This window comes from Plasmodium cynomolgi, chromosome 14 (genome assembly GCF_000321355.1).
Source record: "Plasmodium cynomolgi strain B DNA, chromosome 14, whole genome shotgun sequence".
In the NCBI taxonomy this organism is placed as follows: domain Eukaryota; phylum Apicomplexa; class Aconoidasida; order Haemosporida; family Plasmodiidae; genus Plasmodium; species Plasmodium cynomolgi.
The window spans coordinates 519,042-545,362 of NC_020407.1; the positions used below are offsets into that span (position 1 = coordinate 519,042).

At 41.0% G+C, this 26,321-nt stretch overlaps 7 protein-coding genes across 7 annotated transcripts; 5 read left to right on the top strand and 2 right to left on the bottom strand.

Annotated features, from left to right (window-relative positions):
- Positions 1 to 17: 17 nt before the first annotated feature.
- Positions 18 to 3,263, top strand: PCYB_142130 (M1-family aminopeptidase; the record flags this gene model as incomplete). Its single annotated transcript, XM_004224684.1, has 1 exon — positions 18 to 3,263. A coding segment is annotated over one exon (3,246 nt), but the record flags the coding sequence as incomplete, so codon positions are not given.
- Positions 3,264 to 6,669: 3,406 nt separating this feature from the next.
- Positions 6,670 to 8,499, top strand: PCYB_142140 (vacuolar ATP synthase catalytic subunit A; the record flags this gene model as incomplete). The annotated part of the gene is made up of 1 exon (XM_004224685.1): positions 6,670 to 8,499. A coding segment is annotated over one exon (1,830 nt), but the record flags the coding sequence as incomplete, so codon positions are not given.
- Positions 8,500 to 11,392: 2,893 nt separating this feature from the next.
- On the top strand, positions 11,393 to 12,589 carry PCYB_142150 (malonyl CoA-acyl carrier protein transacylase precursor; the record flags this gene model as incomplete). Its single annotated transcript, XM_004224686.1, has 1 exon — positions 11,393 to 12,589. A coding segment is annotated over one exon (1,197 nt), but the record flags the coding sequence as incomplete, so codon positions are not given.
- Positions 12,590 to 13,749: 1,160 nt separating this feature from the next.
- Positions 13,750 to 17,738, bottom strand: PCYB_142160 (hypothetical protein; the record flags this gene model as incomplete). Its single annotated transcript, XM_004224687.1, has 2 exons — positions 13,750 to 17,127; positions 17,358 to 17,738. The coding sequence occupies 2 exons, from the start codon at positions 17,736 to 17,738 to the stop codon at positions 13,750 to 13,752; spliced, it is 3,759 nt and encodes a 1,252-aa protein (XP_004224735.1).
- An 873-nt stretch (positions 17,739 to 18,611) lies between these two features.
- PCYB_142170 (hypothetical protein) lies at positions 18,612 to 20,316 on the top strand (the record flags this gene model as incomplete). Its single annotated transcript, XM_004224688.1, has 4 exons — positions 18,612 to 18,643; positions 19,039 to 19,191; positions 19,981 to 20,062; positions 20,239 to 20,316. The coding sequence occupies 4 exons, from the start codon at positions 18,612 to 18,614 to the stop codon at positions 20,314 to 20,316; spliced, it is 345 nt and encodes a 114-aa protein (XP_004224736.1).
- Positions 20,317 to 20,326: 10 nt separating this feature from the next.
- PCYB_142180 (hypothetical protein) lies at positions 20,327 to 21,323 on the bottom strand (the record flags this gene model as incomplete). The annotated part of the gene is made up of 2 exons (XM_004224689.1): positions 20,327 to 20,404; positions 20,592 to 21,323. The coding sequence occupies 2 exons, from the start codon at positions 21,321 to 21,323 to the stop codon at positions 20,327 to 20,329; spliced, it is 810 nt and encodes a 269-aa protein (XP_004224737.1).
- An 830-nt stretch (positions 21,324 to 22,153) lies between these two features.
- Positions 22,154 to 25,432, top strand: PCYB_142190 (small GTP-binding protein; the record flags this gene model as incomplete). Its single annotated transcript, XM_004224690.1, has 2 exons — positions 22,154 to 22,582; positions 22,724 to 25,432. The coding sequence occupies 2 exons, from the start codon at positions 22,154 to 22,156 to the stop codon at positions 25,430 to 25,432; spliced, it is 3,138 nt and encodes a 1,045-aa protein (XP_004224738.1).
- Between the last annotated feature and the right edge of the window lie 889 nt (positions 25,433 to 26,321).

Genomic DNA, 26,321 nt, shown 5'->3' on the forward strand with positions numbered 1-26,321 from the left:
AAATGATAAGAAAAAAAATGCTCAACTTATATTTTCTATTCGTAACGGTATTAGTAGCGCTAGCAAATTATACCCCCTTCGATTACCAAAATACGTGCATGATTAGCAAGAGCTGTCGAAAAAACTCATGCGGAATTATCTCTCGCGTGCTAAGTGGAATTCATGTAAACAAAACGAGTGCTAGGGCCAAGGCGCTGATCAGCCTATCCTCACTGATTTACCAACTGCAGTTACCAAAACTTGTCAGCCTTGACTTGTTTCGAAGGGATCTGTTTACAGGTGTCAAGCAGAAGGGGAAGAGGTCGCCTGTACCCTCGTATATCATCCAAAACAGATTGATGAGTGAGAATATCGATAGTGGCAGCACCAATATGAGCGTAACAGCAAACCAAGATAAGAAGAGACCCGGAACAGGGGACGGATCCGAAGGTAACAACCAAGGTGGTAGTAGCACATCTGCAACGGACAAGCGCTTTAAGGAAATGGACAAGAACGAAGAATCCTCCAACGTATCGGGCTCTACCAACGCTACATTGACCAATGGAACGAATTCCACCACGGACGGAGGTGAAAATAACAATAATGGAAGCGGAAACCAAGGAAAGAATGAACCCACAATACATTACAGAAAGGATTACAAACCAAGTGGATTTGTCATCGACAACGTGACGCTGAATATCAACATATTTGACAATGAAACGTCTGTGAGGTCCACTTTGGATATGAAACTCAGCGAACATTACAGAGGAGAAGATCTTATATTCGATGGTGTCAGCTTAGAAATTAAAGAAATATCGATTGACGGTAATAAGTTGAAGGAAGGAGAACACTACAAGTATGATAATGAATTTTTGACCATCTATTCGAAGTTTATTCCAAAGGGGAAGTTCACTTTCGGATCTGAAGTTATCATCCATCCCGAAACGAATTATGCCTTGACTGGTTTATACAAATCGAAAAATATTATAGTGTCGCAATGTGAAGCTACTGGATTCCGAAGAATCACCTTCTTCATTGACAGACCAGACATGATGGCTAAGTACGACGTAACGGTTACAGCAGATAAGGAGAAGTATCCTGTACTTTTAAGCAATGGTGATAAGTTAAACGAGTTTGATATTCCAGGAGGAAGACATGGAGCAAGGTTTAACGATCCACATTTGAAGCCATGTTACCTTTTCGCTGTAGTAGCTGGAGATTTAAAACACCTAAGTGATAATTACGTCACCAAGTTTTCCAAAAAAAAGGTAGAATTGTATGTATTCAGTGAAGAGAAATATGTTTCGAAATTGAAATGGGCTTTAGAATGTCTAAAGAAAGCTATGAAATTTGATGAAGATTATTTTGGACTAGAGTACGATTTATCTCGACTGAACCTCGTAGCTGTATCTGACTTCAATGTGGGTGCTATGGAAAACAAAGGTCTCAACATTTTTAACGCGAACTCATTGTTAGCATCTAAAAAGAAATCTATAGATTTTTCATTCGAAAGAATTTTAACCGTTGTTGGTCACGAATATTTCCACAACTATACCGGAAATAGAGTTACTCTAAGAGATTGGTTTCAGCTAACTCTTAAGGAAGGATTGACTGTACATAGGGAAAACCTTTTCTCCGAACAGACCACCAAAACGGCTACCTTCCGTTTAGATCACGTAGATATACTAAGAAGTGTCCAATTTTTGGAAGACTCATCCCCATTGGCACACCCCATTAGACCCGAATCGTATGTCAGCATGGAAAACTTCTACACCACGACTGTCTATGATAAAGGAAGTGAAGTGATGAGAATGTACCAAACCATTTTAGGAGATGAGTATTACAAGAAGGGTATGGATATATACATTAAGAAAAATGACGGAGGTACAGCTACCTGTGAAGACTTCAACGATGCAATGAATGAGGCGTATAAACTAAAAAAAGGAGACAAAACAGCCAATTTAGATCAGTACTTGTTATGGTTCTCACAAAGTGGAACTCCACATGTAACTGCAGAATATTCCTACGATGCGGGTAAGAAAGAATTCGTAATTGAAGTTACACAGGTAACCAACCCGGATCCAAACCAAAAGGAAAAGAAGGCTCTCTTTATTCCCATTCGAGTTGGTTTCATTAATCCACACAATGGACAAGACGTCATTCCAGAAGTAACCTTAGAATTTAAGAAAGACAAAGAAAAATTTGTTTTTAACAATGTAAATGAAAAACCGATCCCATCCCTATTCAGAGGATTTAGCGCACCTGTTTATATTAAGGACAACTTAACCGACGCAGAAAGGATCCTACTCCTTAAGTACGACACAGATGCATTTGTACGATATAACGTATGTGTAGATCTTTACATGAAGCAAATTCTAATGAATTACCAAGAGTTGTTAAAGGCCAAAACAGAAAACAAACAGGAGTCTGACGAAAAACCAAGCTTAACTCCCGTAAGTGAAGACTTCATTAATGCCATAAAATACCTGATGGAAGATCCTCATGCCGATGCTGGTTTCAAATCGTACATTATAACTCTCCCAAGGGATAGATTCATTATAAACTATATTAAGAATGTAGACACAGATGTGTTGGCAGATACAAAAGATTTTATTTACAAACAGTTGGGTGACAAGCTCAATGATCTATACTTTCAGATATTTAAGTCTATTCAAGCTAAGGCAGACGACATGACACACTTCGAAGATGAGTCTTACGTCGATTTTGAGCAATTGAATATGAGAAAATTAAGGAACACCTTATTGACCCTATTAAGTAGAGCTAAATACCCAAATATGTTGGACCAAATTATGGAACACTCCAAATCGCCTTATCCTTCCAATTGGCTAGCCAGCTTAGCTGTATCAGCATACTACGACAAATATTTCGACCTATACGAAATGACATACAACCAATCCAAGGATGATGAGTTGCTACTTCAAGAATGGTTAAAGACTGTTTCAAGATCGGACAGAAAAGATATTTACGACATTATTAAGAAACTAGAAACTGAAGTACTAAAGGATAGTAAGAATCCAAATGAAATCAGAGCTGTGTACCTTCCATTCACTTACAATTTAAGATACTTCAATGATATTTCTGGTAAGGGATACAAAATGATGGCAGATATTATTATGAAGGTTGATAAATTTAATCCCATGTTAGCCACGCAACTGTGCGACCCATTCAAATTGTGGAACAAGCTTGACCAGAAACGACAGGACATGATGCTCAACGAAATGAACCGAATGCTCTCCATGGAAAACATCTCCAACAATTTGAAGGAGTACTTGTTAAGACTCACCAACAAGTTGTAAAATCGACCACGTGCGCATGTGGGCACCTACACATATGGACATATGGACATCTGCACATATGGACATCTGCACATATGGACATCTGCACATATGGATATCTGCACATATGGATATCTGCACATATGGACATCTACACAGATGGATATCTACAAATATGTATATATACAAATATGTATATCTTCACATATGTATATCTTCACATATGTATATCTACGCTTATGTATATCTACACTTATGTAAATCTACGCTTATGTTTATCTGCTCGACGCGCATGCTGACAAGCGAAGTTGATTCATCGCGCGTGCGGCGGCCAAGGAAAAAAAAAAAAATATATATATATATATATATAAACATTTAAGCGCACAAAAATATAAGCACACAAACATACATGCATATTATTGCACGCGCGAACATGCGTGCAGCCATTCCTGCACACTTACGCCCCCTTTTCCACCGTGCGCCCGGCTATGCACGATACCCAGGAGGGTAACACAGACACAAACATATAAAAGAACAAAACGACTCACATGTAAACACTAAAAGGTTCTACTTTTAAAGTATTCAAAGCGCGATGCTGAACGGATGGAGGTCATTAGAACGGTTTTGCTTGCGGGAGGCCCCCCTCCCTCCAGTAGGCGAAGTTAACCTCGGTGAGGTGTTACGATGGTTGTGCAGATAGCACTGTGGAAGCTCTAACCGGGGGGCCCACTGCTACTCTTCGTTATCTCCACGTGCTTATCGTGAACAGGAGAACAACCCCGTTTTTATCACGTTTGTCTGTCTGTCCGTTGGTTAGTTCGAAGGACAATGGAGTTCTTTCACCTGAAGGACGATTTGTAGGTCCACTGTGATGATCATTCGAGTGGTTTTCTAAAACTGCGAATCGAGCTTGATTGCAGTTCAGTCCCAATTACCACGCCTCTGCGGAGTGATGCAAACCAGCGCTTCTACTAAGCGGCACTTAAAATTATGCTCCTCTGCCCCTATGTGTACCTCTTTCGTACGTATGGTCATCTAACCTTTTCGCACCTTCGCTTGGAACAAAAAAAAAGGAACAACCATTCCATACAGCCCTACTTCCAAAGCGTATTGTCAAAGCGGCTCTTCCCTACCGCTCTGTTTAAATAGGAGTGATGGTCGTTTTACAAAAACGGCCTAAGAGCATTCCGCTCCGTTACCAAGCGCACGGGATGTAACTCCTCGAATGTCTATTTTAAAAGAATTTGTTTACCCAACTACACAAATGAACGATTTTCATAAAAACGGACAAAACTGCGCTGTTCATACGTACAAATCGCGAAGAGACAGTCGAATGAACAAATGGAACAGAAAAGAATCACAATGAAGGCACACCTTTATGGAAAATGTACCAAGCGGAGTGCCATCCCTTCACTCCCCTTTGCTGCGAAAAAAGCTATACAGGTGAACAAACATAACTGCCACTATAGCTGCCACTATAGCTGCCATTATAGCTGCCATTATAGCTGCCATTATAACTGCCATTATAACTGCCATTATAATCGCCATTATAACTGCCATTATAATCGCCACCATATATTTGCCATTTTTTGTCGAATGCTCTTTAACTGTTATGAGGTACACACACAAGCTGAGATCTTGTGTAGCTTACCCATAGGAATGCGTTTAGGAATTTTTTTCCCATTTCCCGAGTATTTACTTTGCTAAAGCAGTAACTCTCTTCCTACGGAAATACAACTATGTGTCGTTCGTTCATACATTGTGAGCACACATACACGCATTGCACATATGGGAAAATTCCCCCAAATTAGTTCCGTCCCTCCGATAAAACGGGGCGGAAGTGTATTTTAAAAGTAAGGCCCCTTCCCTTTTCTCGGATCAGCGCCATCTAACGATGCGCACAGGGTTGTTGAGATACCACACGAAAGAACCTTCATCGACATTTTTACTCAATATAGCGTCTAGCACGAGTGGGTACTTCACCAGATAACTGCAGTGCATATAACAGTGCGCCCCTTAACACAAACATTGAAAAACGTTATACATTCTTCACCGTGGTTTGAAACTAGAAAGGTCATTTTTTTCGCCGCTTGCTGCATGGATTAAATTCACCCGTATAGCTAAACGCATAAGCTCGCACGAATATATACAATCCAATTGCGCTTGCTTAGCCTTCTACACGCACATACACGTCATAGTACCGTACGTACATGACTCTGCGCTATTTTAAATTTGCCATAAGGTGAAGGGCACGAAAAAAAAAAAAAAAAAAAGGGGGGGGAAAAAATGCTACTACGTGGGTAGGGAAAAAATACACTAACTATGCTTCCATTAAAACTATTCCAACTGGCATATTTGCAATGCTTTCTCAAAAAAAGGTAAACCACTTTATGCGTATAGCTGAAAATAACATTTTTTTTTATGAGCCACGAAATTTTCTGAATTACCCCATTGGGAAAAAAAAAAAAAAAAAAAAGCAGAGTTTTCATGTGGATAGGGGGAATGAGATCGTTTCCTTAAACACATAAATGGATTACGCGCTTTATGACAAAAAAAAAAAAAAAAAATACGAGTGCGTAAAGGCGTAAATGCTTAAAGCCTCACGCGCGTAATAATTGTTCCAGCATTCATATTGCCAACGAGATCGCATACGAATTGGCGAACCGAAGAAAAACACACGATTACACAAATTGGCAGCCCCGAAGCCCACTTGAGGCCAGTGCGCATACGTGCGTTTCGACTCCCAGCCAGTCGCCACGCGAAAAGGAGCCAAGCAAAAGAAGCATGGCATAAATAGCAGCAGTAGCAGCAATAACAGTAATAGCAGTGACTAGCAGCGATCCGCAGCTATTAGCAACAAATGGCAATTTGAAATAGCAAAATAATTTAACAAAACTGAAACACAGTTCGCCTAAGAAGGCTCCTCGCAATTGATAACCTTTCGAGGAAGTTAATTCAACCTTTGACTTCACGAGAGCAAAACACGGCCGACAAACGCTCGTGAATTCGCCCCCTTGGCCATTTGTAAATTTTTATGTATGCAAAATAATGCGCGCGATAGTATGAGTACAAATCTGAGTATGAATAAGCGCCAGTACGTGTCAATGTGAATGCCCTTTTTTTTTTTCCCCCCTTCTCCCTGTACTCTTTTTTTGCACCATTTAATACGCTTCCACGTTAGCGCCTTTTGACACACCAGCAAGAGGCCCGCCTCTCCCCTCTTGCGCTTAGCCCTTTATCCTGCGCGAAAGCTGGTTTCGTGCCATTGAGAAACTTATTCGCACAAGAAGAAAAAAAAAAAGGCCCCACGCGCAGGACTCACCATTTGAGCAAACGTGCCCACTACTTGGACATCGGCGAATAGCCCATCCATTACTCACCTATAAAGTCAAAAATGACGAAGCCGTCTGCCGAAAATGAAGAACCCGGAATTGTCTACAAAGTGGCGGGTTCACTTGTCATTGCGGAAAATATGAGCGGTACGAGGATGTACGAGTTAGCCAAAGTAGGATGGAACAAATTGGTGGGTGAAATTATACGATTAGAAGGAAATTATGCATATATACAAGTGTATGAAGACACGTCAGGGCTATCTGTTGGAGACCCAGTTACGAAAACAGGCAATGCCTTGTCAGTAGAATTAGGGCCAGGTATACTGGATAATATATATGATGGGATCCAGAGACCACTAGAAAGAATCGCTAATGTCTGTGGGGATGTTTATATTTTCAAAGGAATCGACATGACTTCATTAGATCACGAAAAGGAGTGGCAATTTTATGCAGATAAAAAAGTAAAAATAAATGATATCATCACAGGTGGAGATATATTCGGCTATGTAGATGAAAATAAATTATTTAAAGAACACAAAATTATGGCACCTCCAAATGCAAAGGGTAGAGTAACGTACATTGCTCCAGACGGCTCGTACACTTTGAAGGATAAAATATTTGAGCTGGAATATCAGGGGAAAAAATACACCTATGGGTTATCTCACCTTTGGCCAGTTAGAGATCCAAGACCAGTCTTAGAAAAGGTTACTGGTGACACTTTACTGCTAACAGGACAACGAGTCTTAGACTCTTTATTCCCCACCGTGTTGGGAGGCACTTGTGCCATTCCTGGAGCATTCGGATGTGGAAAGACGTGTGTTTCTCAGGCCTTGTCAAAATATTCAAACAGTGAAGTAATTATATATGTAGGTTGTGGAGAAAGAGGAAATGAAATGGCTGAAATTTTATCCGATTTTCCTGAATTAACAACCAAGGTGGATAACGAAGATGTTGGCATTATGCAGAGAACATGTTTAGTGGCCAACACTTCTAATATGCCTGTCGCAGCAAGGGAGGCAAGTATATACACTGGCATAACCCTATGTGAATATTTTCGTGACATGGGGTATAACGCTACTATGATGGCGGATAGTACGAGTAGATGGGCTGAAGCTTTAAGAGAGATTTCCGGGCGTTTAGCAGAAATGCCTGCAGATAGTGGGTACCCAGCATACCTTGGTGCCAGATTAGCTTCCTTCTACGAACGAGCAGGGAAAGTAAAATGTATTGGGTCTCCATCTCGAATGGGTTCCATCACCATTGTAGGTGCAGTATCCCCACCAGGAGGGGATTTCTCAGATCCAGTAACCACAGCAACCATGTCTATCGTGCAAGCCTTCTGGGGATTAGATAAAAAATTAGCACAAAGGAAACATTTCCCCTCTGTTAATTGGTCCACATCTTTTTCGAAATACGTAAGGCAATTGGAGCAATATTTCGATAATTTCGACCAAGACTTCTTGTCATTAAGACAAAAAATAAGTGATATACTACAACAGGAGAGTGACTTAAATGATATAGTCCAGCTGGTTGGAAAGGACTCTCTATCGGAGGATCAAAAAGTGGTGATGGAAGTCGCCAAAATTATTAGAGAAGATTTCCTTCAACAAAATGCCTTTAGCGATTATGATTATATGTGCCCTTTGCAAAAAACCGTTGGTATGATGAAAATTATTTGTCATTTTTATGCTCAATGTTTGAGGACTTTACAAGAATATGATTCACGAGAGAGGAAAATCGGATGGGGCTCCATTTACAACACTTTGAGGCCTACTATAAATAAAATTACTCACATGAAATTTGAATCTCCAAAAAATTCAGATGAGTATTTTAAAAAGTACTTCAAGGCTTTAGAGGAGGAAATAACCGTTGGCCTTCGAAATTTGGTAGAGAAGTGAGAAAAGGAGGCCCTCTATACTAGTGAAAATAGTCTCCCTGGATCTCTCCTTCCCTTACGTTGTCTTCTCATACAGGGGGGAGGTTCCCAATAGTACATTTATGTTTGTATGTGTGTAAGTTTGCATATATGTATGTATATATATATGTGTGTGTGCGCGGGAGAACCTGCTTGCTGTTAAATGATAAAATGAATGCACATAGCTTACACGCCCAGCGTGCCGTGTATAGTTAGCAAGTTCCCGTCCTTTCCCCCTTTTCCCCTTCTTCTTCTTCGTCCTCCTCCTCTTCTTCGTCTTCTTCTTCGTCTGCTTTTCCCTCTTCTGCATATTACCCCAGTGCGCGGTTTACCCCCGTTGCCACGACACACACGTTAGAGCAAAATAAAAAAAATAAAAAAGATGGGGAAAATAATAAAGGTATATGTGTGAACCGCACTGAAGCGCTCGACGACCATAAAAGATGTATATACTACCCCCCTATTCACACCCTGATTTTTTAAAAAAAGTTTTGCACCATTATTGTAACATTTTATTTTCCATAATTTTTTTTTTAAAACGATGCGTCTTCAATTTTTTCCCCCATTTCCCTCCTTTTCCCCCCCTTTTTCCCCCTTTCCCTCCCTTTTCCCCCCCCCCCCCTTTTTTTTTTTTTTTAATGCCATTTTTTTATTTTTATTTGTTTACTCTAATAGGTGCGCACAACATACATACTTCTCCACATGGAATACAAACATATTACTCCAGTTCGTATGTATTATGTGTGCACGTACTGTGTATATATACGTATGCGAGTATAAATTTTTCCTTGAATTTTCTTTTCCTATCCAATTTGGTTTTCTTAACCTCGGTGAGAGGTTTATCCCACAAGACACATACAGGGGTGACTCCCTCTTTAATGAATCCAAATGTGCGCTACGCGCGATAAATGATCAAACCGTTCTCTTGAAAGGTAGAAGGTTGTACATATGTTACTCATTGCTTCTCAATAAGTGTCTAAGAAGTGTATAATGTAATAGCACCCTCGGGGGCTGCAATAAAGGAAAGTGCCAAGAGGGGTGAGAAACAACCAAGGGATGTAACTACCATACCTCGCCATATAACCATTTCACGGGGTGTATTTAATAGCTGTAGTTTTTTTTTTTTAAATGTAGTTACACCTTGGGATAGCCAATCCCGCGGTGCATATAATATTTCCCATTGTGCTTCTTTTCCCCCCTTAAGACAAAACATATCAAGACGAAATTATACACACTCGAGAGGGTGCACAATTTGGGGCATCCGAATTGAGGAGGAACACCCCAGTTGTAAAACACTTAACCATTTGTTAACACATCCATGGAGTCGTAAAAAAAAAAAAAAAAAATGTATTATTCAGAATTATTCTGTAAAAAGGGGGCAAAAATAAAAATTGCACTTTCGTTTACCGATTTTAAAACATAAGCATTATTGATTTTTTTTTTTTTTAACATATATGGTTAAAAGGTGATAACACTGCTTGAAAAAAAACGTGCAAAAACAACGTGCAAAATGATCGAGCAAAAAGAACTAACAAAAAGAACGAGCAAAAAAATCGCTTCACTTCGTTGCGCTCGATAACACGCTGATGTTCTGTGTAAATACGTAGAGAGACATATCCCTCGAACGGGAGTCCCCATTTCGTAAAGGAAGAGGAGGAAGACGAAAAGGAGTAGGAGGGGGGGCTCATTATCAGTGCGCATGAAAGGCGTACATTCCATCAGTTCACCTTTCGATGAATGCATTTTATTTTCTTTCCCTCTTTTTTCGCCGTTCTCGTGATGAAATCGCCTGCATGTTTTAATCTACTAAACGTGGCGGGAAAGGAAAGTAAACGAGAAAACAAATAAGTACACAAATGAGTGATCAAATAAACGAGTAAATGGACTCCTCGAGACTTCATTTCATTTTCGAAAAATGCATAGCGACGGTTGCTCTCACCCGCCAACAGATCTACTTCTTCCCATTTTTAAAGATTTTTCCTGATTATTTTTCATATGCTTGTGAGACGAAGAAATGACGTGGATGCATTTTTTTTTTTTTTTTACACAAAAGTGTATGCCAAAAGCGGCAGTGATGTAACTTGATAATTTAAAATTTTTTTTTTAACCGTTTTGGTACACCATCATGCGGTTTAGCCTTTTCTCCTATTTTAACTTTTAATTTGGCATTACTCCAGAATGTATGAGAGCACACCCTCATGAAACGCAAACATAACAGTACCACATAAAGAGGCCACGCGTGTGTTTGCACGTATATACAGCGCAAGTAGGGACCGTTCTGTCGGCACATACCTTTTGAAAAGCGTACATATAAGTGTATACATACACGGTACAAGGTGGTGAAAAGGGTAAAACAAGGAAGTAGAGCAAGGAAGTAGAACAAGGAAATAGAACAAGGAAGTAGAAAAAGGAAGTAGAACAAGGAAATAGAACAAGGAAGTAGAAAAAGGAAGTAGAACAAGGAAGTAGAACAAGGAAGTAGAGCAAGGAAGTAGAACAAGGAGATAGAACAAGGAAGTAGAACAAAAAAAAGGAAGATAGCCAACCAATCGGGGAAATAGCCCGCCAAACGGGGAAAATGCCCTTGAACGTTTAGCTCCCCGTGAGGTAATTATTCTGCAAAGTTGACGAACCGCCCGAGAACGTGAGTGCTCCGCGCGATCTCGTGAAGCAGGCGAATTGGAAACTTTTGCCCTCTACAGTGTCTATGTAGATATACATGTGGGTATTTTTTCATTTTATTTTTTTTTGAACCCCAGAACAGCGCACGGTTAAACGGACACACACACACCAGAAATACATGCACTTGCGCGAGCAACGGAGGGCCGCCACGCGCACATACACACGCATACACACACGCAGAAAGAAGAATGCACATGATAACGTCCCGCACACTGCTAACCATAAGCATAATAGTGATAAAAATCATTCTGTGGAACTCGGAAGAATGCAAAAGTTTCATTTTGCAGGGAAAGGAAAGAGCAGTGAGCGGACTGCTACACAGAGGAGTAAACAAAAAGAACAGAAGGAGGTTAACCAAAGAACCAAATCAGAGCGATGAAATAAATGAACAAATTATGACATCATCTGAAAATGATAATTACATAAAAAAGAAATTAAAAGAATTCGAAAAATATAGAATAGCAACATACAGCTCTCAATACACTTTTTTTTTTCCAGGACAAGGAGAGCAATATATATCGATGGGTTTAGATACATACAACACATGTAAAAATGCAAAAGAAATGTATGACCGTGCAAGCAAAGTTCTAGGCTACAATTTAATGGATGTCATTAAAAATGGCCCAATAGAAAAATTAAAAGATTCACAAATTTCACAGCCATCCATTTATACTGTTTCCATTGCTGCTTACGAAAAATTGAAACAAGAAAATCAAGACGCAGTTATGAAGCTAAATTTATGTATGGGCTACTCATTAGGTGAATATTCTGCCTTAACCTGTTCAGAAGCTTTGCCCTTTGAGGAAGGTGTATTCTTAACCAAGGAAAGAGGAAAGGCAATGCAGAACTGTGCCAAATTATATAAAATGACTACCATCGCAATTGTTGGGCTAACCCTAGATCGAATTCACAACCTGATAGAAGATGTCAATAAAGAAATGAATGACGATATTTTTATTGTAAGTTATATGACTCCAAAAAAATTCGGTTTATGTGGAAAACCGGAAAGTATGCAATATCTGAATAAATTAGCAAAGGAAAAATATAAAGCCATTTTTACTAAGGAGTTACAAATTTCCGGGGGGTTCCACTCATCCTATATGTTCCCAGCTAGAAAGGCTTTGGAAAATGCCTTAAAACAGATCACATTCAGAAAGCTAAAAATTCCAGTCATTTCAAATGTCGATGGATGTGCTTATGATGACCCACACATAATCAAACAGCTGCTACTTCTGCAGTTGACCAGTCCCATTAGAATAAATGCCTGCCTAGAGAATGTGTTAAAACATGGGTATGAGACTGGCTACGAGTTGGGGCCCGGAACGATCAACTCGAACCTTTTGAAGGACGTGTCGAAGAAGCAGAAGGCAGCAACGCCGTATATTTAGTGGGGTATATGCTCGTGTGTGGCTGTATGCCCATGCTTGTTCATGTGTGGCTGTATGCACATGATTGTTCTTGTGTGGCTGTATGCAGATGCTTGTTCATGTGTGGCTGTATGCCCACGCTTCTTCATGTGTGGCTGTATGCCCACGCTTCTTCATGTGTGTCTTTTACCCACGTAGCCTTCCCCGCGCTACTCCCGCACCAAATTAACCCCCCTAACAAAATGGGCACCAGCTGCAATTTTGCCCCCGCACAGCCATGACCCTATTCTGAACTGACCAGAAAGAGGAAAGTGAGCGGCCGGTGAACTACGTAGCATCCTCGGGGGTGCCATAAAACCGTTTTTTTTTTTTTCTCATCAAGATGTGAAGCTCCCTTGTCAGGTGTCACCCCTTAACGGGGAAGACAGCCAATGAGCGTTTGGGCAAAGGCCTACCTGTGCAGATATATGAACGTTCATAAAGCGACGCAAAAATGCTTTGCCATTTTTCTCTTTCATTTTGCCAACTCCGCGGTTTTAAAAAGGCACACATTAAAGAAAAGTAATTCTGAAGGAGGCTTAAGTCTGCAGATTTAACAAAAGGATAACATAAAATAACATAACATTGACGCCTACGCGTAATGGGTATATACATTTGCGCAGTCGCAAGCTTACACGAGCGCCGCTAAAAAAGGAGCATTAACACTTATATGCATGAATGATGATACAAAAAAAAAAACAAAAAATTGAAAAATTTCGAATACATATCATACACATAAATTTTACGTGTTCGTAAAAACTAAAACATTCTCATTTTATCAAACAAAAGGGGAAGACACCTCGAAACGAAAAAAGGGGAGGCTGCTCATTTGCACGTATGCCCAGTGTACCGCTTATACGCCCACAAAAAAAAAAAAAAAAGTACACAACAACATGTGCACACAGTATTCCTGTGTGGTGACAGCTATCCCAACTTAAAAGAAACCCCTTTCTCACCTCTTTGTAATGAAGACACGGTGACGATCTTCTATAAAACGATCTGAATAACATCTATCATAAAAATTATCCGTTACGGTGTTTTTCAAATTTTTATTGCCAACTTTGTTCAGCAAAAAATGGCTCACACTATTTTTGCCCACCGGATAGTCCATCACATTTCCTTCTTTTTCGGAAAAATTTTTACAAAAAAAAATTGCCCTTTTGTAGAAATTTAATTTGTGCCAGTTTGTTGTCACTTCTGCTTATGTCACTTCTGCTTATGTCACTTCTGCCTATGTCACTTCCCCCCTTGGTGATACCGTCGTCCACTCCATTCTGTCCTTTATCATTGTAACTGCAGTTATGGGCGGGACTTTCTCTATAGCTCAGAAACGAACATGGCCTGGGCATGGCGGGATTACTCTTTAAATCCTTTTGCACTTGGCAATTTTTTTTCTTTTCACCCAATATGTTATCAAATTTCAAGTTGTTCACAACAGATAGTAATGTGTCCCTCTTTCCAGAGATGTCTTTTTTTTCTATCGACTTGAGGAAGCTATTGTACTTTTTTAGGTTACGTGTAAATTGTTCGTTTGGGTACAGGTTGCTTAATTTTTCGTTCGTCCCTATTTCCTCACTCGCATTTTTGTACTTACTTAACAGGTTACACAATAGCTCATGCACGTTTCTCTTACATGATCTCACATCCTCTCTCTCAAAATTTATATCTTCACTTTTGACGCCATACGTTTGTTTAACCATTTCGGTGTCTTCCCTTCTGAGTGAGTTGCCTCCGTTTTCAAATATATCTGCTTGAAGCTTGTGAACCCTGTCAAGCAGTCCCCTGTCAAGCGATCCCCTGTTAAGCAGTCCCTTGTCCAGCAATCCCCTGTCAAGCAGTCCCCTGTCAAGCAGTCCCCTGTCAAGCGATCCCCTGTTAAGCAGTCCCTTGTCCAGCAGTCCCTTGTCCAGCAATCCCCTGTCAAGCAGTCCCCTGTCAAGCAGTCTCCTCTCGTCGCACCTCCTCCTCCTCAGATCGTCTTCCTCATAATTGTTCATCTGGTTCTTCTTATTATTAAAAAGGTAGTCACCATTTGGAGAGGAACCCACAGGGATGTCATCTCTCTCCGCTTCAACACCCTGTAGCAGGGATGAGAATATCGGTGCTTTCCCCCTTTCCATTTTGTTTCCCATTTCTTGCTCTAAAAAAGTAACATACGATTCATGTATCTCCTTCTTTTCATTATTCAAAAAATGCACATTTTCGAATATACGATTTATTATGTCTTGCTTGCACTTTTCTTTTTTTATTCGAGTTGGATCTTCTCCTGGGTTTTTCTCTTTCTCTTTCTCCCCATGGTTGCCACCTAAGGCGCTACTCCTAAAAGTACAACAGTGGCCTAGTTCTTCCGAGTTGTGGACACCGTATTGGTTTTTTCTCCACCCGGAGCTCCGCCTTTTCCTTCTGGTTAGCCACATCCTTACACTGCGCTGTATCAAAATTATGTACTTCAAAAATTGATCGTAACTTATGTAGTAGTTGTACACAACTTCTGCGTTGTTCTGGCCGTTAAGGCACAGAGTGGTTGCCTGCTCCTTGGAAACTTCCTCGCAGCTCCTTCCTTGCGACCTCTTATTTTCCCTCTTGTTTGCCCATTTTTCCGTTTTTCCCTGCGCCCTCCCTTCCCCATCAACCAATTTAACCTTCTCAACACTTTTCAGCGACCCCTCATTTATTACTAACGAATATCCCACCTTCTTCTCCTTCCTCGGCGCACTTTCCAATCCCCCATTTGAAAACTTCCCCCTCCCGTGGAGGTAACCCTTTTTGCCCGTCCCTTGGTTGATACTTCCTAACGCATTCGTGTTAAAAATTACCTTCTTTGGAGTAGCACACGTTGGGCATGTTACACACGAGGCATCATAAGCAACGCTGCGTATACCTCCAAAGGTGCCATTATTCGGCGCTTTCTTCTTCAAGTGTCTCCTCTCCATAGGAACCATTTCACGATTGTCCTCCCCGATGTATATTGCCTCGTCATGAATTGATAAGTTAATTATTCTGTTCAGGTAGGAAGTCATTCGCTTCTTCTTTATATTGAGAAGGCATTCCTGAGCTTGACTTATACTGCTCATGGCAATTTCCATGCACCTCTGTTTTTGGTGATTTTCTTTTATTCGAAACTCTTCATTAATATCACTAATTATTTTTTCGATCATTTCCGCTTCGTTTGAAAAAGCAGCATTGGCGTAATTTACACACGCTTTAACATGTCCAGTTGTTACACTTTGTCCATTATTCTGGGTAGTACTTCCCCCTACGTTCTGTTCACACGGATGTGTGTGTGGTTTGGCATTTTCTTGGGGAGGTCCAATGTGCGTCGTCTCATGAGTTACATTATTATTTGTGCTGATCTGTGATTCCTTTTGGATGGTGCAGCAATTCTGTTTCGATGCCCCGTTGGACGTTAAATTGGACACCCTGTCCTCCCCACACCGAGGGGACAAGTCATGACGTGCTTCCACCTCCGCATCGTCACAAACGGCACGTCTACTCGAACAAGCACTTTCCTTCAACTTAACCATTTCGTCTTTGATCCTTTTAATCTCCTTTTTCAGCTTTTTCACTTGATTTTTTTTTTTTACATTTTTGTTATTATGTGCTTTGTTATGAATTGTGGCATCTTCCCCCTTTGGAAAATCTTCACTTTTACTGCGAACATCAAAAATGGGTTTCTTTGCACCTACTTCGTTGCTGTATTTTTCTTTTAAATTTTGGGAAGTCTTCTCCGTGTATTGTCCAACGTACTCCCCTTCGGGGAAATTGATTTCACTTTTGTTTATGACGCAATCGCCCATGTCATTTGGAGTAGTAACTCCCCCGTGGATTGAATTTTTCTGTTTCTCCGTTTGGCTCCCTTTCGAAACTTCCCAGTTTGTATTCACTCCCTGGGGAAGGGTACCCTGAATGTTGTTCCCCAGGTTGTCACCAACCAGTTCATGGCTGGCCGAATTTAATAACACGTTTTTTTCAATGTAACCAATAACTTCGCACAATTTGTAGTACTTACCCTTATCGTGTAATCTAATTAACGTATCATCCTCAAAATACTCATTTATGATCCAAGTAAAAATGGTGTTGCTGTTGAAGGGGCCTTGTTCCTTCCCGTTGTCGTCTATGTAGACCCAGTATAAAACTCTCCTCGCGTTAAGCAATTCATTAAACTCGTTAATTATATGCTTGTCTTGTGATAATCCGCTTTGTTCTTTTGGACTATGGTCAATTTTATCGTCCACTTGTGCTTGACCTGACTCTGTGGGAAATTCAGTTTGCAAAAATTTCTGCAAATGGGTATCTTCCAAATAATTCCCCGTTTTTATTTCACTTAACGTGTGATTATATATAATTCCATTTTTTAAATGAACTTTTATTTTCCCCTTTAGTTTATCATTTTCGAAAAAGATACAATAATTCTTATCGTAGAGTCTTTTGTTCTTCATGTTCAGTTCGCTTCGGTGCAGGTAATCGACTTTGTCTTTGTTCAGGTCTTTCCGCAGTACGTACAGGGTGAGTCCCTCCTATGGGTGGGAAGAAAAAAAAAAAAAAAAAGGGAAAGAAAACAAGTGTGAAGGGAGTGATGCATACTGATGGGAAGTTACTATCTTTTACGATTAGCCCCTGGGGGGAAGGCAAACCGCAGGCTACACATCATCCCGTGAAGGAAATGCTCGGTGGGGGGAAGGGACCATGCCCCCTTGGCACCCCCCACCGTACAGCTTCCCCCATTTTTCGTGTCACATTTACTTACGTCCCTCTCCAGCATGTTAAACGCGTGTGAAATGTTCACTTCGTAAGACATGAGACATATTTCGTTTTGTCCCTTCTTCACGCACATGTACCATGGCGTTTCGTAAAAGAGTCCATTCGGCATTTCGTTCTTCAGACCACGCTGCGCGCCATAGGGGCGTCCACTTGCGCCACTACTTGGCTGCCCGTTTGTCCAACTGTTTTCCCAACTGCCTGCCCCATTGCTTCCCCGACTGCTTGAATCTCCCCTCGCGTCGCCACTCTCCACTTTAATGTGCAGGCAGTACACCACATTTTCTTCCTCCTGCTCGTCCCCCCTCACAGTTGTATCCCTCGTGGCCAGCTCCACTTCAACACTGTGGATGTACAGGTTGATGTCCATCGTGTTCTGCGATCAGGCCTGTGGTATGCGCAAGATGCGCAAGCGATGCACATGCATATCCGTACATACACACCCGCGCATGCGTATGGGTTTGCACATTTCCAGGCATACGTCTACGCGCGTGTTGTACATATGGACATACCTTATTTACCAAATTGCCATTTTTGCTTCAGGCAATTACATTGTGCTAGCCAGCATGCCGCGCACCAACAAACCTTTTCACATAATAGGGAAATGCACACAATGGGCATAGGCGAACGGGGGAATTTTTTTTTCGCTGCAGGAAAAAATGTTTAGGGGGGCTAAAGTACGGACGTGTGCGCTTTCTTCTTGGCAGCTGGGGTGGGATGATATCGCTTGCGCGCGCGAAACGGAAAATTGTGTACGTCACAAATGGCATGTGCACAAATCGCGCTATTCTCTCTCCGTTGGCATTTTTTAATTAGCGCAAAAGTGGGAAAAAAAATAAAGCAAAAAAGTAAAATGAAAAAGTAAAGTAAAAAGGCAAAACAAACAGATAAATAAACAGATAAATAAGCAGATAAATAAGCAGATAAATAAATAAAACATCTCAAAATGTTCCCCAGTGGGCGCGCGTGTTCCGCTTCGCAGTGTTCGTTAAAGCACGAAAAGGGGGGTCGTCGAAGGCGGGCCATATATCTTGGCCTCGCTTTGAATTGCTTTTCTCCGTCGCGCAGCCCTTTTTGCTCCACTTGAAATGGTTCGCCACTTTTTTTTAAAACTTCCCCCATTTGCAAAAGCTGCTACAGCCGCTCAAGCCGCCCCACCCACATGATGACTGAGCGGGCGTACTTTCACCCCTCTCTACTGCCGACGCGTGAAGCTTTTCCTAGGTCCAGCGGTTTTAGCAAAATGATCATCATGCCTAAGGTACATAAGTGCACGTGCGCGTATGTATAAGTGCTCATTTTAGCGTACACGCCTGTAGGTCCCTTCGCCAGCAGCATCGCGGCGTCTCGGCATAGCTAAAAAGGGAAAGAGCAAGGGGAATAATTTGGCTCCCCTTTTTTGGGTTGCAACGTTTAATAAGCGAGTTGCAGTGCCTCGTCCAGTCACCTTATCACAGTGCCTCGTCCAGTCACCTTATTACAGTGCCTCGCCCAGTCACCTTATCACAGTGCCTCGCCCAGTCACCTTATCACAGTGCCTCGCCCAGTCAGCTCCATCACCATGTTGTTCCCAGGCAAAACGAAGAGGCAAACTGTTTCCCCCCCAAACCAATGTCACGAGCAGTGCGCCCCATGGGGAAAATTCTCCACTGCGTTAGTCACTCATGTAGGACATACGACACGACAAGTGGGGTGACGCCTTACCTCCTCTCGAAGAAACAAATCAGCTACACACAACACAACAGCAGAAACGTGAACTCGAAGAATGCCTACCTGTACGATTTGTACAGATCTTTGGAAAACTGTAAAAATGCAAGTACCCTGTACAAACTGAGCTGCAAAATAAAGGGGTGCCAAATATATGACCTATACATATGGAGATTAATGGAACAAAAGTTTTACAAATTTCATAAAGAGCTAACACCTAAAGAAATTTCGTCTATCATTAATCATTTTAAGCAAATAAAAATTAATGACAGTAAAATATACGAGCGCTCTATTGATATAATTCTCCCATCCATAGGTTCCTATTCGTTACAGGATTTGTCTGTCCTGTGTTTATCTCTGACTTACTTTAATAAAGTGAACTCTTATTTTATGGACAGAGTAGCAGATGCTATAATCAAATTGTATGAGAGTGAAAAGACCAAAATACACCAACTGAGTAAAAAAGAGCTTCAACAGATTTTCATTTCCTATGTACATATAATTGGAGCCTATAGCAAAGTAGGCCATAAGCACATAGAATTATTTAAAATAGCTTCTGTGTATATTCATATGGCACTCACTGCCGATATGTACATTCCTTCCAAGATCATTATCAAAATAGTCACCTCCTATTCCACGTAAGTGCATCTCCTGGTTGAAAACCCACCTGTATTGCATGCACAATGAACTATGTTGTTAAAAAAAAAAAAAAAAAAGGGAGGGGGAAATACCAACAGAAGTGGCAGCACGCATATACATTTGTGTTGCCTAAACGTATGTTTGGCTTAGATGTACATAGGGAGGATTATCCCTGGGCCGATCCACATAGCTGTGCACACGTTGTATAATATGCCTGCTTGCACTTTTATAACTCGTATGTTCGATGTCTTGCCCCTCTCCTTCAGCGTCAAAATAAAGCACAGCAAAATATTCGAGCTAATAGCCAAGCAGATACCCACGGTCAAAATTACGGATGACGAACTGAAGGTTGGAAGGCGATTTTGAGCCAGAGTACCCCCGCAGTTGGCACAGGGGGGGAAATCGCGCTTACTTTGCTCCAATTATTTTGTTTGTGCGTATTATTTTTCTCCCATCATTTTGCTCCCATCATTTTGCTCCCATCATTTCGTTGCGTACATTATTTTTATTTCCACCCTTCTCAGAGCATAAAGCGGAGCTTCGACCAACTCGGCTACTCCTGTGAAACCCTGGACAAATACATCCAGTACAGGCTGTCCTAGCTTGGTACTCCTATGCGTGGACGCATTTTCTCGGTCCCACCGATTGGCATTTTACCTTGGCGACGTAGCGAATTGGGTTTTTCCTGCCCTCCGAAGGGGAACGCGCAGGGCTGGGCACGTGAGTGCTGGTGGCAGGACCCACCACGCGAACTTCCAACCGTGGCGCGAACTCCCAACCGTGGTGCGAACTCCCAACTGTGCCCCCAACTTCCAACCGCGGCGCGAACTCCCAGCTGTGACCCCAACTTCCAACCGCCCCATCACAAACTGCGCACCCGGCGCATCAAAAACTGGACAACGTCCCCCAAGTACGCAGCGTTGTGGTTGTACGTGTTGAAGAAGTTGCTCTCGAGGAAAATAATTTCGTTTGTTTTGTCAACCCGCTCCTCCCCCAAAATGTCAGTAACTTTTTTCCTTTCCCTAGCAGATAGGGATAAATCCCTAATGTAGGAACTGAAAAAACAAATGTTGTTTTCCTCATGGTCTACAATAGAAGACCCATGCCATATGACCGAATATTGAAAGGAGTGAGGAAAACTAAATCTGTCATGGTGCATTGTTCTTGGCAAGGTGGCTTCATGTTGTAATTTTGTTAGCGGAGTTACAAATGTGCTTGGGTTTTTTTTCTTCTCTTTTATATTTTCCGTATCGTGAGTTAGACCTAACAATTTACTTAATCGATATTTATTTCTGAATTTAAAATGTCTCCTCGTTCTTTCCTTTCCAACACAAACTTTCATAATTTCCTTTTTAATATTTTTGCTAATAACAGTTGGAGGTTCGCACACCGTTGTCCTATCCTCCAACCTCACAGGGGGGACTTTCAACTTTGTTTTCTTCTGTTCATCATTTAAGTTTGCTCTCTCTCTTTTTTTCCGATTCTTCTTCCCTCTCATTTGGTTAAACATGTAGTACCTTTGGTATATTTCTACATTTTTATATTTCATCTCATTGTTCAGACTAAGGTGGTGAAAATATTTTTCAGTCCACCTAAGGGTGAGTAACATTTTGGGCTTCACCAGATCCCATTTTTTCACGATGCTTCCCATTATACATACCGATCTCAAGTGTTTCTTCTTTGGCTGTTTTTTTTCTTGGGATCTTTACTTGCCCTGTTTTAGAAAATGTGTTCACGCGAAGTATCATATCAACATGATTTTTCGATGCTCCTCTGTTTGTGCGCAAATGGTGGGATTCCTTGGGATGGGAAAATTTCAACCGAAGGTAGGGGCATACTATGGTAGGGAAAAAAAAAAAAAAAAAATGACAATTTTTATGCCTACTAATCAGTGTAACAATAGTGTCACTTAGGGGTAGCTTTTCTCGCAAGGGCTTCGTACACGTGTGAATATGCCCCAGAAAGTGTTTACGACAAGGGGTGCCGACTCCTTATACATATTTGTGCACGAATTTAGGGGCACCCAAAGATTGTGCCAGGATCACCGAGGGGAGAGCAGCATAATTGGAGAGGGATAGAAGCAAAAAGAAACATGTATTTTTTATTTCCTCTTCTGTTTTTTTACTTCTCCTTGCATCTTCATATTTTTTACAAAATCTACATGGTGTGAAGATGCACAACCGGGGCGCAGCTTATACAGGGGCTAAACCGTTACGTAGTTGTAGCGAAGATTCAGAGTGGCCCTTTGCCGTGGGGGATAATCCATTTGTGTGGATAGCGACAGTAGAGAAGCATTATTTTTTTTTTTCTATTCATTTGTAAAGCTTATTTTCTTATTTTTTTGGTCCCCTCGAGTGGAGTCGCTTCTGCCCCATTGCCGTCCATTTCAACACCCCTCCCTGGCACAATGGCCAATCTAGAAAAAGATAAATTAGAAGAATGATCACCCTCTGCTACAAGCTCCTATATAAAGGGAAATTCATCCCAGTAGGTCGAAGAATATTCAGGGAAAAGCTGATAAGTGGGAGGAAACAAAAATCTCCCATCATTTTGCTGCCGCCCTACATAACCATACACGAGCTTAGGTTAATGCTCAACATAAACTACGATACTTGTTTCAAAGCGGCAAATGTGTACAAGAGTGGAAACGTATATAAATGGAAGGACTCGGAAGATAGGACCTTCCAAAGTGTGAACAAAAGGAACGTAATTATCCCCTACAGCACTGCTGCTTATGTAAGTAAAATTTTTAAGTTTAAGCCGAGACTCATCCAGGTGGAATTATTTTGCGAAGAGGAAGAGAAAAGCAGTGGGACGCTACAGGATGTGTACAGGAAGGTCTACTTGGCGGAGGAGTACCATGAGAATGTTTTGAGACTTCGAGGGGTGTCCACAAACGATGCAAATGTTGCGCCTGCTGAGACTTCTCCCCCTGTGCTAGCCAAACCAAATGAACCTCATAGCCAGAACAGCTGTGATGACCCCTCCATATTACTTACCAACGCACAGTGCAGTTATGACCCCCCGAGTTTACCGCCCAACGAGAGAAGAACCCAACTGGAGGATAAAAAAAAAAGCTACTACACCGTTGTGTCTGTGATAGGTCACATCAATCATGGGAAAACCACCATGCTGGACAAGATGACGAACAACAACTTGGCTTTAAGTGAAGCGGGCTGTATCACGCAAAATATAAAACCTATACATTTCGAACATGGGCCTTTTAAGTTTACCTTTGTCGATACCCCAGGACATAAGGTTTTTCAAATTTTCAGAGGAAGGGCAGCTTTCCTCTCAGACATATTAATCATATTAATATCCCTAGAAGTAGGAGCAGAAATACAAACGGAGGAAGCAATTAAATACGCCGATAAATTTGGAATTCCAGTCATCTTTGTTCTAAACAAAGCAGATCTGTATGGAGAAAATGAGTCCATAGTAAAAGCCGAGTTAAGAAAGCAATGCACAAATATGTATGATGATGGAAATTTAAAACATAATTTTTCGAAGGAAATTGAAAATGCGATTGCTATATCCTCACTGACGGGTTACAATTTGGACAAGCTAATCAACAGACTATTTTTTATTTCTCATTATATTGACTTGCCGTATCACAGTGTGAACAGGTTTTACAACACTTGTGAGGCCATACGGGATGCCGACTTAGGTGTTGGGAACTCCCTCGGGGGGGGAAACTCGCGTGATAACCCCCCTGATGGTGACACCTCTCGTGATAATGCCCCTCATGGTAACACCCCTCACGGTAACCCCCCCCGTGAGGAGAAAACTCACCCAAGCATGCACAACACAGAAAAAGCAAAGGAAAGGAGAAAATCAGATCTGAATCTACTGCAAAAGTATATTAGAAAATCGGACTGCCTACTAGCCATAGATAAGAACCCAATGGGCATGGGTATGGTGGTAGATGTAAGCAAAGACTCCAGCAAGGGGACAGTTCTTCATGTCATTGTCCGAAACGGATTTTTCATCGAAGGCAGTTATTTTATATGCGGTTCTGCATATGGAAAAATTCAAAAAATGTATAAGTTTAATAGTAACTTTAAGGAAAGCTGCAGCTATGCCGGCATAGGGATGGCTGTACTAATCAGTGGAATCAAGAAGCATGGAAACGCAACAACGGATGATTTAATTTTTACCCTCCCACAGAGTAACGCTTTTAGGTTATGTCAGTATAGACTCATGGTCGAAAAGTTAGCCACTCTACAGGTAACTGGAAAAGAAATCAAAGTCTCCTGGGAAAATGACATGAAGAAAAATGAATTCCATGCGGAAGATATTTATCAAAATAGACTCGCAATGTCGGATAAAAGAAAAGCCATCGAAGAGTTCGGCATAGAAAAGGAAAACATATTCGAAGATGTATCTGTGCGGGAATTTCACAAAAGTAACACGCAAAGGAAGAAGGAAGAAGAAGAGGAAGAGGAAGAGGAAGAAGAAGGAGAAGAGGAGGAAGAAGAATCTGTAGTAATCCAATTGGAGGAAGAAAACAAATATGAGGACCTATCCAGGGTTAAGAAAAAAAAAATACAAACCATCCTCTCGCAGGGTGATTCAAATGAAAGCATTTTAGTACCTGAAGAAAAAAACACCTTTTGCTTTTTTGAAAGCCCCAAAGGGGGTGAACAGCTCGACGCGTTGGCCAGTTCCTACCCGGGAGGAGGCAGTCACCAAGAGAAGGATCAGACAAACAGCCCAAGTGGTGCACCAAATATAAATCCCCTGACATACGAACAACGAGAAGCAGCAAACGGTATCACGAACGAAACAAATAATCATGTTCCAAGCAGATGTTATAACACGGAAAGTGCTACACTGTATGAGCACGTAAAAGGGGGAAAAAAGGAGGACGTACACGAGGGGAAAGGAAAGACACACCCCATGTTGGGAAGACCCCCCCTTGGAAGAGGAAGGAAAAGCAGACACGCCCAGGATTCCAGCGCAACGAATGGGCAATCTTCTCAAGAAGCGGCGGATTCTCATAGAGAACCGTACAACGATGAGAAGAAGCTGAACGACCCATGGTACTACGAAGAAAGCGAAGAGACGTGGGCTAAAAAAGTCCTCAAAAGAAACGATGAACTTATGGAAACGTGGAGAAACAAAACGAGGCAAAGGGAAATCGAAAAAGAGAGACAAATTTTTTACGAAAAACAAATGATTTTGAAAAATGAAATTCTAAGGAGAAAACTCTTGGGCGAAGAAAAACTAACTGAAGAGGAGATTAACGCATATCTCTATGATGAACAAAAAAGCAACGCAAATAATTCTCAAGCATCAAGTAGCGCTGAGCCTATAGAACTGCCTGCAAAAAATTGCCCAGTTATACCCATCATAATCAGAACCAACTATGTTGGAATGTTCGACATATTTCTAGACGAATTTGAAAATCTCCAAAAAATTTATAATGTTAAAATATCTGTCGTTCATGGTGGAATAGGTCCCATAACCCCAAACGACGTTGTTCATGCAGAAGTAGAAAGTAATTTTGGCTATTGTTGCATTTACGCTTTTCAAGTCAAAGTTTTACCTGACTCGGTAAAGCAATCAGTGCTCTCCAATATTGTGATAAAACAATTCGACGTTTTCACCGACCTAATAGACGATGTTGTGAATAGAATTAAAAATATTAAGGCACTAATTGCACATAATATGTATGTGCGAAGTCTCAAAAATGAAAGAACACAGGAGGGGGTGTAAGTCTTACTGTGAAACGCATTACAGTTGCTTTGAAAAATAATGCATTGTCATGTCGGGCGATGGGGAAAAATCAAAATATCAGGAGAAAGTATGGATGACCATGTTTTTATTACTCCTTAGGTTTGAATACCATGTTCAGGGGTTCTCTTCTTTACACTACCAACTTTTGGAAAACTTAGAACCGCGCCATGGCTATAAAAATGGTAGTGTTTGCTTTGGCGCCTCTCAGCTGCCCAGATAAGGGTCAAATGCTGAAGAATTTCATCCAACATCCTTTTTAACTACAAATATTGCCCATTTTTAGTGGGAGGCATTCTTGTTTCCATTTGGCAGAAATCTGCAAAAGGGGGAGCACATCCATATGTGCGCATGTACATACAAACATGTCTATGGCATCCCCCCATTTGTTTTCAATCCGTTTAGGTTAATTTCGCTTCAGCTTAGCGGATTTATTTTTAATTTATTTTATTTTATTTTTTTTTTGCTCAAGTAAAAACTTCTCACATTTGCTAAGTTTAAAAAGTGGAATTTACTAAAAAAACAAGTTTCATAATTCATGCAAGAGTGTTCACATTGCAAAACGATACGAAGGGGAACATTTGTGTGAATCATTAAAAAAATGGAAAAAAAATAAAATGTCAATTTAAAGAGTAGTGTGTAAGATATAACACAAATTTTAAAGGGCTACAAATGTACTTTTGGCGAAACGGTTGTAAATTTAATGCGCCACCACATATATGCATCTCGCATAAAAATGTATTTATGCGCATTAATGTATTAGCATTAATTTTGTCTTAAAACTTCATATTCCTTTTAAGTGTATTCTTTTTAGGAGCGTCTCATCAGATCCATTTTAAATTTTCTTGCCCGTGTTGGTCGACACGATTGG